This window comes from Bos javanicus, chromosome 23, assembly GCF_032452875.1.
Source record: "Bos javanicus breed banteng chromosome 23, ARS-OSU_banteng_1.0, whole genome shotgun sequence".
Classification (NCBI taxonomy): domain Eukaryota; kingdom Metazoa; phylum Chordata; class Mammalia; order Artiodactyla; family Bovidae; genus Bos; species Bos javanicus.
The window spans coordinates 27,261,860-27,275,652 of NC_083890.1; the positions used below are offsets into that span (position 1 = coordinate 27,261,860).

General features: G+C 58.7%; 2 protein-coding genes across 8 annotated transcripts in view; one reads left to right on the top strand and one right to left on the bottom strand.

Annotated features, from left to right (window-relative positions):
* Positions 1-7,203, top strand: part of TNXB (tenascin XB) — a 56,268-nt gene extending 49,065 nt beyond the window's left edge. For all 6 annotated transcript variants that reach the window (XM_061398512.1, XM_061398513.1, XM_061398514.1 and 3 more), the window contains 15 exons: positions 127-405; positions 1,644-1,931; positions 2,952-3,275; positions 3,591-3,926; positions 4,188-4,310; positions 4,423-4,560; positions 4,770-4,889; positions 4,996-5,139; positions 5,235-5,365; positions 5,489-5,621; positions 5,726-5,877; positions 5,970-6,066; positions 6,158-6,319; positions 6,403-6,566; positions 6,912-7,203. In XM_061398512.1, coding sequence (XP_061254496.1) covers positions 127-405; positions 1,644-1,931; positions 2,952-3,275; positions 3,591-3,926; positions 4,188-4,310; positions 4,423-4,560; positions 4,770-4,889; positions 4,996-5,139; positions 5,235-5,365; positions 5,489-5,621; positions 5,726-5,877; positions 5,970-6,066; positions 6,158-6,319; positions 6,403-6,566; positions 6,912-7,013 — 2,693 coding nt within the window. In that variant the 3' untranslated portion in view covers positions 7,014-7,203. The remainder of the gene's footprint in view (positions 1-126; positions 406-1,643; positions 1,932-2,951; positions 3,276-3,590; positions 3,927-4,187; positions 4,311-4,422; positions 4,561-4,769; positions 4,890-4,995; positions 5,140-5,234; positions 5,366-5,488; positions 5,622-5,725; positions 5,878-5,969; positions 6,067-6,157; positions 6,320-6,402; positions 6,567-6,911) is intronic.
* LOC133236478 (steroid 21-hydroxylase) lies at positions 6,715-10,606 on the bottom strand. Of its 2 annotated transcripts, XM_061398525.1 has the most exons (10): positions 10,072-10,606; positions 9,885-9,974; positions 9,622-9,776; positions 9,310-9,405; positions 9,096-9,197; positions 8,907-8,993; positions 8,542-8,742; positions 7,860-8,038; positions 7,676-7,779; positions 6,715-7,518 (listed from the first exon to the last, which is right to left on the bottom strand). In XM_061398525.1, the coding sequence occupies exons 1-10, from the start codon at positions 10,271-10,273 to the stop codon at positions 7,244-7,246; spliced, it is 1,491 nt and encodes a 496-aa protein (XP_061254509.1). In that variant the 5' UTR covers positions 10,274-10,606; the 3' UTR covers positions 6,715-7,243. The 2 variants fall into 2 exon arrangements, with proteins under 2 accessions (XP_061254509.1, XP_061254508.1); XM_061398524.1 differs by having other exon boundaries at positions 8,907-9,197.
* Between the last annotated feature and the right edge of the window lie 3,187 nt (positions 10,607-13,793).

Genomic DNA, 13,793 nt, shown 5'->3' on the forward strand with positions numbered 1-13,793 from the left:
CCCTCTTCCTGACCTATGACTTTGTCACCCCCTCCCAGCACCCAGAGCCAGCACCTAGACCCTAGCACCCTGAGGAGGCTGCCTGCTTCATTTCTGTCACATTCCATGCACTTCTCTCTTGTCCAGTCCCAGACACAAAACCTGCTCCCCGCCTGGGGGAGCTGACGGTGACAGATGTGACCCCGGACTCCGTGGGCCTCTCCTGGACAGTCCCCGAGGGTGAATTCGACTCCTTCGTGGTCCAGTACAAGGACAGGGACGGGCAGCCCCGCGTGGTGCCTGTGGCTGCCGACCAGCGCGAGGTCACCGTCCCCGGCCTGGAGCCCAATAGGAAATACAAGTTCCTGCTCTATGGGCTGGTAGGCAGGAAACGACTGGGCCCCATTTCCGCTGAAGGCAGCACAGGTGAGCCCTGGGTCCCCCCACCCGCGGCCTTTTCCAGAGTTGTCTTTCATCTGAGCCCCCAGAGCTGGCCCCGGGGATTTCGACATGGCAATCATAACGCCAAAAGCAAATATTTATTGAGTCCCTACTGAATGCCAGGCACTGTTCTAAGCATTTATTTCCTTCAGTCTCTTATTGGCAATATAATAAAAAGAACTCAGACTTTGGAGCCAAGCAGACCTGTGTTCAATTTCTGATTGCCAGCTATGTGGGCTTGGACAGGCCACTTCTTTTCCTTGTGCCTCAGTTTCCAGACATGCATAATGGTTATGAATAATATCTAATGGGGCTCAATAAATGTTCACATCCTCTTCCCTCCATTCCAGTTCTATGGCAAGAGATGGAAAATATGGGAGGGTTTGGCTGCAGAAAGACCATGGAAAAATCTAGTGTCTTGTGACCATGACTCAGCCTCTTGAGGAACGGGTGGAGGTGGGTCACTGACCCTTACCCCACCTCTAGGACCATGAGTCACCCTGGCCAGACAAGGATGGGGCACATGGCCAGTTGGAGCCTGGGGGTCTCAGACTCCATAATTATCTTCCCCAAACTCTCACTGTGGAGACTGGATACAGGCTTCTCCAACCCTCATCAGTCAGCACCCACACCCACCTAGACAAGTCCCCTTTGTGTTCCGCTCTGTCCTTTGTCCTCTCAGCTCTGCCCCTGGCTTCTCCCCCTGCCCCACCCAGCCACCCTGCTCTAGTGGAGTTAGTGCCGACTGGAAGCAGGTGGCAAGGAGAGCCCAGGCTGATGGCAAGGCAGGGGGAGGTCATGGCCAGCGATGGGAGCCCAGGAGCTTGGCTGGCTGCCCGGGCCAGCTCTGACTGTTTGGGAGCGTCTCCCTGACAACCTAGACATCCTCTGGGCGCCTTTCTCAGCTCTGGCCACATTCCCAGCTCTGGGGGCCAGGAGTCAGGGGAAACTGAGGCTCTTCCTGCAACCCCAGCCTGCCCTCTCTCTTGAGGTGATCTTTTCTGCATTTACTGCGCCCTCATCACAGAGGGGAGGCAGTGGGGACTAGAAGTTTGGGCAGTAGCCCCCAGAGGAGGAAACTGGGCTCCTTTGGAAGGACAGGGCTGGGACAGCCTGTCTCCCCAGGTTGCGGGGGGACCCTCCCTCCTCCCAGAAGTTGCCAGGGCTGAGATAAAGGCAGCTCTTAATTAAGGCTTTCTCCCCCGCCCCCACTCTCCCCACAGCCCCCCTGAAGAAGGAACGACAGCCCCCACCCCGCCTGGGGGAGCTGACAGTGACAGATGAGACCCCAAACTCCCTGCGCCTCTCATGGACGGTGGCCCAGGGCCGCTTTGACTCCTTCGTGGTCCAGTACAGGGGCACAGACGGGCAGCCCCGGATGGTGCCTGTGGCTGCAGACCAGAGGGAGTTCACTGTAGAGGGCCTGGAGCCTGGCAGGAAATACAAGTTTCTGCTCTACGGGCTCCTCGGAGGACAGCGCCTGGGCCCTGCCTCTGTCCTGGGAATGACAGGTGAGCAGGAGGCCGTGCTGCTTGGTCCCTGCAAACCGGCCTGAGTGTGTGTCCCCAGGCCTCTGTGCTGCAGGTCAGGCAGGAGTGGTCAAGGTGGAGGCGCAAGGGGGCCCTGCCCAGGGCTCAGGAGGAAGAGTCTTGGAACAGTGTTCGAGGGATCCGTCAAAAGCAGAGCCAAGACAAGCAGAAAGACAAAGCCCTGGCAAGGGTCCCTAACCTCCCGCCTCCCCTCCCCACCCCCCAGCCCCAGCCCCACAGCTGCCAGCTGCTCCCTATCACCCTACTGGATCATCTCTTACCTCCCGGCAGCGGCCTTGCCCGGATAAGGCAAACCCCCTCCCGTGGATGAGTCAGGAGCATTTTCTCAAATGGAAAATTACTGGAAAACAAGGCAGGCAAGGAGCATAGAGAGCAACAGGAGTGACTGCACTGATGGAGTTCCCCTTCCAGACTTCCTAATATCGCACCCTCCCCTCCAGCCCTGCATCAGCCTGGCAGGTGGGAGTCGCTCTTCAAGCTCTCCTGCCAGTTCCATCCTCAGGCCTTCTCAGCAGGGAGACCCATGTGCCCTGAGCTCAGGGAGGGACTGAGTGAGTCCTGCCTCAGGCCATGGCTCAGGCCGCCCTGGGGGTTGGGGAGGGAGCAGGGCTGTGCAGACATCTAGAGCGGGGCATGCTGAGACTTCGGGGCAGAGAAGGAGAAAACAAGTGAAGGATTCAGGCAGCATAGGAGCCCCACAGAGAGGCCACGGGGCAACTGGGCTGGCGCTCAGAGAGGTCTGGGTGGGGGGTGGGGGAGTCAGGGTCTCAGCAGGGATGCAGCAGATTCAAGAGAAGGAAGATGCTAGGAGAGTCTGAGTCCCTGTCTTCTCTCCACTTGGCTGCTGTGGCCAAGATGGAAAAGTGCCCCCCTCAGCCTCAGCCCTGACCCCCTCCATCTCTGGAAGGTGAGATGGAATGGGAGGGCCCCTCTGCACCCCCTACCCTGCACTCAGCTTCTCCCTGGGCTTCTCCCACACAGCCCCAGAAGAGGACACACCAGCGCCCTGGCACGCAGCCACGGAAGCCCCCAAGCCCCCTGAAGGGCCCCGCCTAGGGGTGCTGGCAGTGAGGGATGTGTCCCCGGACTCCCTGCGCCTCTCCTGGAGCGTGGTCCAGGGCCCCTTTGACTCCTTCGTGGTCCAGTATCAGGACACAGATGGGCAGCCCCAGGCCTTGCTCGTGGGGGGCGACCAGAACAAGGTCCTCGTGTCAGGCCTGGAGCCCAGCACCTCCTACGAGTTCTTCCTCTACGGCCTCCACGAAGGGAAGCGCCTGGGGCCCGTCTCAGCTGAGGGCACCACAGGTACCACCCAGAGAGGGACTGGTGTCCTGGCCTTGGCTGCCTCTAGTCTGGGACTGGGAAGGCGAAAGGGGATGCCCAGAAGTGGTGCCCACGGGGAAAGAACATGAGGGCGCCATGGAGGGAGGAAGGGGCGCTCTGGCAGGCCTTGGCCCTACACACGTGTTGTCATTATGGGTCTGACCTGTCATCATGGGTGGCAGCCCCTCATTAGCCCCATTTTACAGAAAGGAAATGAGGGCCAGGAAGGGACCTGCCGCAGGGCACCTAGCTGGTGTGCTTCTGTCTCCAAACCCTTCTCTCCCACCCACTCTGCAGGGCCAGTTCCTGCGGGTCAGACGCCCGGAGAGCCAGGGCCCAGGCTGTCTCACCTGTCGGTGACTGATGTGACCACGAGTTCACTGAGGCTCAACTGGGAGGCCCCACCCGAGGCCTTTGACTCCTTCCTGCTCCGCTTCGGAGTCCCATCTCCAAGCACCCTGGAGCCACAGCTACGTCCCCTGCTGCAGCGGGAGCTGACGGTGCCAGGGACACGGCGCTCGGCCGTGCTGCGGGACTTGCATCCAGGGACCCTATACACCCTTACATTGTATGGGCTGCGTGGGCCCCACAAGGCCGACAGCATCCAGGGCACAGCCCGGACCCTCAGCCCAGGTGAGGTTCCATCCTGGGCACATAGGCACCCTGCCCCAAAGTGGGGGTCTTGTACTTTGTAGGGTGGGACCTAGTGCCACAGCCAGAGTGGGGGAGTTGGTGAGTGGTGGAGAGCTTGGAATCTGCACAGCAGCTTCCATTACTAAGTCCAGAGGAAAGGTGGATGGTGGTGAGCATGTCTGGAGGCTGTGGGTCCCTGGGAGAAGGAGCCTCCCCACCCCGTGCCCTCGTCATCATTCCTACGCACATCCTTCCCGTCAGTTCTAGAGAGCCCCCGTGACCTCCAATTCAGCGAAATCAGGGAGACCTCAGCCAGGGTCAGCTGGACACCCCCGACATCCAGGGTGGATGGCTTCAAAGTCTCCTACCAACTGGCAGATGGAGGTAATACCGTTCGGCCTGTGTCCTTGCTCGTTCCCCCTGCACCCTGCCCATCCCGTCGTTCCTCCTTGCCTCTCTGGCCGCCCCCACCTCCCAGCCCACTGTGTGTTTCCAGGGGAGCCACAGAGTGTGCAGGTGGATGGCCGGACCCAGAAACTCGAGGGGCTGATCCCAGGAGCTCAATACGAGGTGACTGTGGTCTCCGTCCGTGGCTTTGAGGAGAGTGAGCCTCTCACAGGCTTCCTGACCACAGGTGAGCGGGACTGAGACCCTGGACAGGAAGTAGGGGGAGAACATGAGGGCACTGGTGGGAGTTGAGAGTGAATGGGGAAGGGGAGGGGAACGGGGGTGTTGGAGGCTCCAATGGCAGACGAGAGGTGCAGCGGAGTTTGGGAAGGTGACAGGTGGGGAGAGCAGCCAGGACCAGCTCTGAGCGCCGCCCTCCCGCCACCCTTCTCCCAGTTCCTGATGGCCCCACCCATCTGCGGGCACTGAACCTGACTGATGAATCCGCCCTGCTGCACTGGAAGCCCCCCCAGACCCCGGTGGATACCTATGATGTCAAGGTCACAGCCCCAGGGGGTGAGTGAGGCTGGATGAGGCCTCTAGAGGGGTACTCGCTCAGTGATGGGGAGCAGAGGGCAGGCTGGGCTCCTGCAGGGCAGCGCTGATACCCGCCCCCTCCCAGCCCCTTCCCTCCAGGCTTCAGCCCCTGGCAGCGCCGTGGACTACCCCCTGCAGGGCCTGGTGACCCACACCAACTACACGGCAACCTTGCGTGGCCTTCGGGGCCCCAACTTCACCTCCCCAGCCAGCATCACCTTCACCACAGGTGTGGTCCTTGAGGTGCATGGGACGGGGTGGCGGTGGGGGAGCAAGAGAGCCAGGAAGAGCCTCATCTCCATCTTCTCTTCCTCCCGCTCTCAGGGTTGGAGGCACCCCAGGACTTGGAAGCCAAGGAAGTGACCCCCCGCACAGCCCTGCTCACTTGGACGGCACCTGAAGTCTCCCCAACTGGTTACCTGCTCAGCTTCAACACCCCAGGGGGACAGACCCAGGTGCCCCAAGCCCTGCTCCTCAGGCCAGCTCCCTCCCTGGGTTCTGGTCCAGAGAAGCTGCCTCTGCTTCTGGGGGTGGGCGCCACCTCCCTCTCCTTTGACCGCCCCTTGTCTGTTCCGTAGGAGATCCTGCTCCCAGGAGGGGTCACCTCTCACCAGCTCCGCGGCCTCTTTCCTTCCACCCCCTACAGCACATGGCTCCGGGCCATGTGGGGCGACAGCTTCACTCCCCCCGTGTCCACTTCCTTCACCACTGGTACTCGGGCCCTGGGACCTGAGTCTGGGGGATGATTGGGTAGCGGGGGTCTAGGATCGGTCTAGGATCTGGATAAAGGACTGGCCCCTCACTCCTCTCCCCAGGTGGGCTGCGGATCCCCTTCCCCCGGGACTGTGGGGAGGAGATGCAGAACGGGGTCAGCACATCAAGGACCACCACCATCTTCCTCAATGGCAACCGCGAGCGACCCCTGAACGTGTTTTGTGACATGGAGACCGATGGGGGTGGCTGGCTGGTGCGTGGCAGTCAGAAGCCCATGGGGTCTGTACCAGGAGGGGTTGCCAGGCCGGGAGCCACAGGCTAACAATACCTCCACCTACTTTCCAGGTATTCCAGCGCCGCATGGATGGAAAAACGGACTTCTGGAGGGACTGGGAGGACTACGCCCATGGTTTTGGGAATATCTCTGGGGAGTTCTGGCTGGGTGAGTGTCTCACAGGAATTGGGGGACCAGGGAAGGGATTGGGGCCCTGTGGACTCACACTGCCCCACGAGCACAAACTCCGCACCCACAGGCAATGAGGCCCTGCACAGCCTGACCAAAGCCGGCGACTACTCCTTGCGCGTGGACCTGCGGGCTGGGGACGAGGCTGTGTTTGCCCAGTACGACTCCTTCCAAGTGGACTCCGCCGATGAGTACTACCGCCTCCACCTGGAAGGCTACCATGGCACCGCAGGTGAGGGCTCAGTCTGGGGAGCGGGCAGGGAGAGCCAGGAGAGGAGAGGAAAGGACCTCACTGCTCCTTCCACGCCCTACCAGGGGATTCCATGAGCTACCACAGTGGCAGTGTCTTCTCTGCCCGGGACCGAGACCCCAACAACTTGCTCATCTCTTGTGCCGTCTCTTACCGAGGGGCCTGGTGGTACAGGAACTGCCACTATGCCAACCTCAACGGGCTTTATGGGAGCACAGTGGACCACCAGGTGAGAGGTCTGGGGGGCCACACCAAGCTGGGGGTGCTTGGGGCTCCACCTGCCTGGGTGTCTGTGATACACAGTGTGATAAGTTACTGAATGGCTCAGCGCTTCAGGGCTCTCGCCTGTGAAATGGAACAATGTCAATCTCACCAAGTTATCTTGAGGAGGAGATGATTTATTGGATGTAAAGGGACGGCTCAGGATTCTGCTTCAGTCCTTTGCAGTTGAGGGTTTAAAAGGAAAAGGGGAGTCAGGGAGAATGGCTGGTTGATTTCTGGAACCATCTCCCCAGAGGGGAGGGCAGGTGGGAGCTGAACGTCTAATACTCTCTCCCAACAACCCCCTTCCCAGGGAGTGAGCTGGTACTACTGGAAGGGCTTCGATTTCTCAGTGCCCTTCACGGAAATGAAGCTGAGACCAAGAAGCTACCGGCCCCTGGGCAGGGGAGGCTGAGCCGCCGCTCACCCCTCCAGCGCCCCACCATGACTGCCGAGCACTGAGGGGTTGCGCCGAGAGAAGAGCCAGGGGCCACCTTGACCATCAAGCCACCAGCGGAAGCCTTCTCCACCCGCGATCTCACAGCACCATGTTTACAGGGGGGAGGGCAGCGGTTTGTACGGGAGCAATAAAAGGAGACACCGAGGCACGTGACTGGCCGAGTCCTCCCACCCACTCCTCCCCCATCACTGGGCACTGGCGCTCTCCCAGGCCCCGGCCTCCACCCCCCGGGGCTGCAGCCGCACCTGGAAAGGCTGGACCTTGAGGTTGACACCGCAGTAGGGATCCGGCTGCAGCGACGGCAGGGCGCCCACGGGCGGCGGCAGCAGCGTGAAGGCCTGCAGCAGTCGCAGGAGCACCACGAAGAGCTCCAGGCGCGCCAGCGACTCGCCCAGGCATACGCGCGCCCCGCAGCCAAATGCCAGCGCGCTGGGGTTCGCGCCCGGCTCCAGGAAGCGGTCTGCGGGCGGGCGGAAGGACCGATCCGGGTCTCAGGGGCTGCCGGCCTCCGGCCCCCGCTGCGCCGCCACGCCCCCGCCCCCGCCCCCCCACGCCCGCCACCCGCCCCCCGCCCCCCGACCCCCGCTCCGATCGCGGGCACCCGCCCCGCCACACACCCGGCCGGAACTCGTGCGGCTGCTCCCAGACGGTCTCGTCCAGGTGGGCACCTTGGAGGTTGGGGATAACGACCATGCCCTCAGGGATGTCGTAGCCGAAGATGCTGAGGGTTAGGGTTAAGTTAGAGGCCCGCCGAGGCCCCGCTGGGGCCTTGGCCGTTCATCCCTAGGCCTCCGAAGTCACCTGCTAGGCCGCGTGGTGCGGTGAGGCAAGGCCAGGGGCACGACCGGCCGCAGGCGCAGCACCTCCGCGATGGTGGCGTTGAGCAGAGGCAGCCGAGCGCGGTCCTTGTAAGTGACTCGGGAGCATGAGGCTCCGGGGCCCAGCTCGCGATCCAACTCCTCCTGAAGGCGGCGCTGAATCTGGGAAATGGAGCCCCAATCGTGTCACTGGCCAGCCCCCAGCTGCCAACCTCCACCATGTGTGTCTCTATGTGTATGTGTGTGTGTGTGTGTGTGTGTGTGTGTGTGTGTGAGTCAGTCACTCAGTCATGTCCCACTCTTTGCAAACTCATGGACTGTAACCCTCCAGACTCCTCTGTCCATGGAATTCTCCAGGCAAGAGTACTAGAATGGGTTGCCATTCTCTTCTTCAGGGCATCTTTCCCAGCCAGGGGTCCAACCTAGGTCTCCTGCATTACAGGCAGATGCTTTACCATCTGAGCCACTAGGGAAGCCCAAACTTCCACCATTCCCTGGAGGAACTCACATGAAACTATGTGCCGAGTAGAAGAACCCAGGCAAACCCCACTGACCCACCCAGTCCTACACCCCACAACACAGCCTGCATCGCCACCAGTGAGCTAGGTTCCCGCCACCCTGGCCAGGCTGCCAGGAAGGATCCCTTTGCCTCCTCCAGGGCATACCTCGGGGTGGTGAAGTAGGAACGCCACAGCCCAGGAGAGGGTGCTCGCCGTGGTTTCAGTGCCCCCGATGAAAAGGTCCACCACAGACATGTGCACGTGTCCTTCCAGGAGCTGTCCCGGGCCCTCTTCTACTCTTTGCCTCCCTACCCCCTGGAGCATGTAGTCCGTCATATCCCTCCACTGGCCGGCCACCATGCTCTCCTGGGGAGGGGAGGACCAGCTGGCCTGAGTGCCTGGCTTGGGGAGAGTGTTTAGAGGGTGCCATGGGTCCAGGACCGCAGGGATGGCCCAGAAGCTGCCTGGCTCTGGCCAGTAGCGTCACCGCTGCCAACCGAGGAGGACCCCGGTCCACGCACGATTCCCACCTTGTGGCGCGTCAGCTGCTTCTCCACCATGTGGTCCCTGTTCTCTATGGCCTGCTTCAGCCTCCAGAGCCCAGGGTTGGGGAAGAACTGGGGCAGAGAGTAAGAAGGTGTAGCTGCTGGCAAGGAAGCCTGTTCCCCATCCCCACCCTTTCTCCCAGGACCAGGCATGTCGGGGCTGCGCCTCCTCACCCTGAGAAAAGGAACCATGTCCAAAATCTGGATGGACCAGTGGTCCCAGGTCTTCATCAAGTCCTGAACACAGTCGTGAAAGGCATGTACTAAGGTGTCCTCCTGCCAGAAAAGAAGGACATCCTTTCAGTGCAGAACCAGGAGAGGATCAGGGAGGGGTTGCGGGGGGTGGGGGGAGGGGGGCAGGCATATGGGAGGGCAAGAGAGCCTTGACCTTGTTTCCAAAAGTGAGGTAACAGATGATGCTGCAGGTAAGCAGAGAGAATTCCTTCTGGATGGTCACGGGGGCACCGGCCTGGACTCTCATGCGCTGAAGAGAAAGAGCATGAACTAAATAGGGAGGGACCTGGTATGTCCCTGGTGGTCGAGAGGCTGAATTCTCTGCTCCTAATGCAGGGGGCCCAGGTTCGATCCTTGGTGAGGGAACTAGATGCCACATGCTTTGGGTAATATAAGTGAAAAAAAAATAGAGGGCCTTCCAGGAGGGTGAAGCTGACCTGGGCTAACTGTGGGAGTCCAGGCTCACCTCGCAGAACTCCTGGGTCAGCTGGTCCACCCAGGGCTCCATGGAGCTGCGGGTGCCCAGCAGCAAGGCTGAGCGGGTGAGTTTCTTGTGGGCCTTCCAGAGCAGAGAGTAGTCCCCCAGAGAGATGTCCTGGCAGCGCTGAGACACCAACTTGTCTGCGAGTAGGGGTTGGGGGTGGGAGGGTCGACTTGACCAAGGAAGCCACAGGCCTGAACCTCCCCTGCTTCCCAAAGCCCTGCTTCTCCCCTCAAGCAACCCCTTACAGGATGGTATCTGGGGTCTGCCGGCAAAGTCCACCCACTTCCTGATCATAGCCTCCTCAATGGTCCTCTTGGAGTTCAGCACCACCACCTCTGGCGGGGAGAGTGGTAGGAAAAGCAGGAAGTCAGCAGGAAAGCACACCCCCAACCCTCCTCACTGTTGTGGGCCAGGAAGGAGGCAGACCCTCACCTTGCAGCCCAAGGCGAAGCCTGTAGACAGGCCCGAGTTTCTGAGTCAGGCTCAGCAGATGGATGGGGAGGTTGGGCTGCAGCAGGTGCAGGAAGCCGGGGACCAGAGGTGGGAGGTGGAGGTTTCTGAGCTTCCACCGGCCCCATAGCAGGTGAGCGCCAGCTAGCAGGGTGAGCAGCAGCAGCAGCCCTGCGAGGACCATGGCTGGAGACCCAGGCAGAGGCCCCGGCCCCGCCACTTATAGCTCTCCACACCTCCAGCCATCTGGCTACTTGAGCTGTTCTGAAGCCTCCCTCGACTCCTTCCCTCAGGTCCTTGCCCACTGTCCCGCCCACAAAACAGTACATTCCTGGAATGGCATCGAATCTCTTGGCCTTGGAAAATCCAATATCAAAGAGCAGGCCTTTTCCCATTCATCTATCAAGAAGAAAGGAAAGGAAACACAACCCTGACCTTCTTCAACAGCCAGAATCAGCTTTCTGTCAACCGTTCAGGAAAACGTGTCCATGAGCCCTCTCCCACCTCCACCCCATCCCACCCCCGCCACCACCTTGGACCAGCTTCCTGCCACGGGTTTGTCTCAGAGAGAAGAATGACAACCCACGCCTAATATGCCATCCCAGATGGCCTTTGAAGCACAAAATGAGATGAGAATGATCTGTGTGTTTTTCTTTTAACTTACAGACAGGGGAACCACATGTCCCGGTTTGCATGTGTTATCCCAGTTTATACCTATAGTCCAAGTGTCATCAGTAATATTGCCTCTTTTTATTCTCAAAACTTGAAGATGAAGAATTAAATGTTTCCCCAGTTTGGAGCTCTTACCCTCTACCTGACAATCTTTGGTTGCAAGGAAAAGAGACCCACTTGAGCTAGTTTGAGCCAAAAGTAAGAATTGTTCTACAAATAGAGGGATATCTCACAGAATCCAGAGCAGGCAAGTAGAAGGGACCTTCTTGGCCTTGGAAAGTCAGGGATTGTGAACTAAAGAGCCCTAGAGACATGGCTGCTTCCTCACTCTTCGTTCCTCCCCTTTCGTTTGTTTATTAATCTTGGCTGCACTGGGCCTGTATTGCCATGCCTGCGCTTTCTCTAATTGCGGCGAGCAGAGGGTACTCTCTAGTTGTGACACCCAGGCATGTGGGCTTCAGCAGTTGAGGCTCATGGGCTCTAGAACTCGGGCTCAGTCGTGGGGGCCCACAGGCCTGGTTGCTTCACGGCATGTGATCTTCCCAGACCAGGGATCCAACCCGTTTTTTTCATTGGCAGGTGGATTCTTAACCACTGGACCACCAGGGAAGTCCCCTCCCTCCTCTCTGTCTGCAGTCAAGCTGCTTGTGCTCCCAGGTGCAGGTGGCACAGAACTGCTTTCAAGGTTAGACTCCACAGAATACGGGTCTAGCCCCAGGACAAAAAGGCTGTAATGGCGTGATCAAACATGCCCCCATGGATTCCAAAGTCCTCAGGAAGGAACTTGATAGCCACAGCTGGGATCAGGGGCCCAGCCCTCTTCAGGGAGCTGTTGCCATGAGGGGTGGGGTCCCAGTGGACTAAGTAGGGCTATCAGGGGCCACTGTTGCAGGTGAGGGGGCAGTTGAAGGACTTAAAGGAGAGGTCATGCTAAAGAGCGGAGAAGGCAATGGCACCCCACTCCAGTACTCTTGCCTGGAAAATCCCATGGACAGAGGAGCCTGGTAGGCTGCAGTCCATGGGGTCACTAAGAGTTGGACACAACTGACCGACTTCACTTTTGCTTTTCACTTTCCTGCATTGGAGAAGGAAATGGCAAACCACTCCAGTGTTCTTGCCTGGAGAATCCCAGGGATGGGGGATAGGCAGCCCACTGTCTATGGGGTCACACAGTGTCGGACACAACTGAAGTGAGTTAGCAGCAGTAGCAGTAGCATGCTAAAGAGGGGTGGCAGGACTCGGTGGGAGGCTGGGGCACCTAGGAGGTGGGGTGAGGGCTTAGAGCTGACCTGAGCCCACACATCCCCCAATACCCCATCCTTTCTCTGCCAACTGACCTCAAAGCTTTAATCAGAGCAAGACTCTGCCACCAGAGAGCCTGGGTCAAGATCCCAGCTGTGGTGCCAACTAGCCTAAAGAGTTCACTGCTGAGGTTCAGCTCAGCCTGGACCCAGGCCCAGGACTGGAAGGGAGAAAACATTGGATTTCTGGGATTGGGCAGCTCCTTCCTCATAGTTGACCTCAGGCCCTAGATCTTGTCTTGCCACAACTATAGCTGAAAATTTGACTCTCGTACGTGGCTTTATGCCACCACCATGCTGACCAGATTTCAGGAGACATCTTATGGGCAATGACCAGGCCATGTAGACAATAGCCCTAAGAAGCCTCTGAAACACTGAGGAAGGTCAGAACGCTTTTGTAAAAAAATATTAACTTATTTGATTACGCATGATCTTAGTTGCAGCATTGGGAATCTTAGATCTGCAGTTGCAGCATGCAGGATTTTTTTTTTTTTTCAGTTGAGGCTCTTATTTGTGGCATGTAGGAATTAGTTCCCTGACCAGGGATCAAACTGGACCCCTTGTATTGGTAGCACAAAGTCATAGCCACTGGGCCACCAGGGAATTCCCAGGTCAGAACTACTCAGAGTTTCATGGAATGGGAGGGGACTCTGTTCGAATGGAGAGTGACCTGGACTGCTGACCTGCTTGTGAACACCGCTTCATAACGGACACCGTGTACCTTGCCAACTCCGTCTCTTCCATACCACCTCCAAATCCTAATTCCAAACAAGATAAATGATATGCAATGCCCCCAGAAGTGCTGTCCTGCCTTCAGCCTTGGGGCCTTTTATGTTCTTTCTTCTGCCTCAAATACCCTCATCTACTCCTACTCCCTTTGCTTGACTTTTCAGCCTGCCGAGTCCAACTTACAGGTCATCTCCCCAGCCCACTTCTCACATGCACCCAGACTGGTCAGAGGCCCCACAGAACCATGCAGCTCCCTGACCTCACACCATTCACAGAAGATGGGGACCTGGAGCAGGGCATGGCCTGGAGTGAGAGCTCCACAATTCCTGTTGAATGACTGAATGGCAGGCTGCTGAGTTAGCTCAGTTTCCCTCAAAAATGACCTTGGCACATTCCTCTAGATGAATTTCTAGGTTAGCCCTGAAGACCCAAGAGGTGCTGCCATAATGGGGGAGAGCTAGGCAGGCATGTGGGGAGGGTTGACCCCGGAGAACAGCGGTTCCCTCAGAGTATTAAGAAACACCAAAGTCGGCCTTTTGGTCTGTTTGAAATCAGTATCTGGATGAAGACATCATCGGACCTGATGACTGCACATTTCTGGGAAAGTTACGTAATACTGCTGATAAAGGGATCCAGTGTCAAATGGGCTTTCAACAGAGCAGGTCTCGGTTAGAAGCAAGATCCCAGAACTGCCGCATGCATGACCACAGTGGGGGACACGTGGCTGGGGAGCTGCTCACGAAGCAGAAGGCTGAGGTGCCTGGTGTGCAGCCCCCAGCCTGAGGCCCCGGTGACAGGCTGCCAGGCACAGGGAGTGCCCTGCAGGTAGAGTAAAAGGGAGGTTTTAGTGTGGACATGGGATCCTCAGAGCGCAGGGTCAGCTGCCCACCATGGTCACTATGTGGCACCAACCTCCCAAGGGGTTGTCTTGGGGAGGAGGGGATTCAGGCAGAGCTGGACACTGCAAGGATCACCCAGGCTCTGGGAGCCTTAGATGAAGCC

What these genes read in the sequence shown, in the direction of transcription:
- LOC133236478 (XM_061398524.1), bottom strand. Translation starts at nt 10,273, where the DNA reads ATGGTCCTCGCAGGGCTGCTGCTGCTGCTCACCCTGCTAGCTGGCGCT. An exon ending in TGACCCAGGAGTTCTGCGAG is followed by an intron (nt 9,406 to 9,621) that starts GTGAGCCTGGAC and finishes CTTTCTCTTCAG; the next exon opens with CGCATGAGAGTCCAGGCCGG. An exon ending in TCCTACTTCACCACCCCGAG is followed by an intron (nt 8,039 to 8,541) that starts GTATGCCCTGGA and finishes TCCATTTCCCAG; the next exon opens with ATTCAGCGCCGCCTTCAGGA.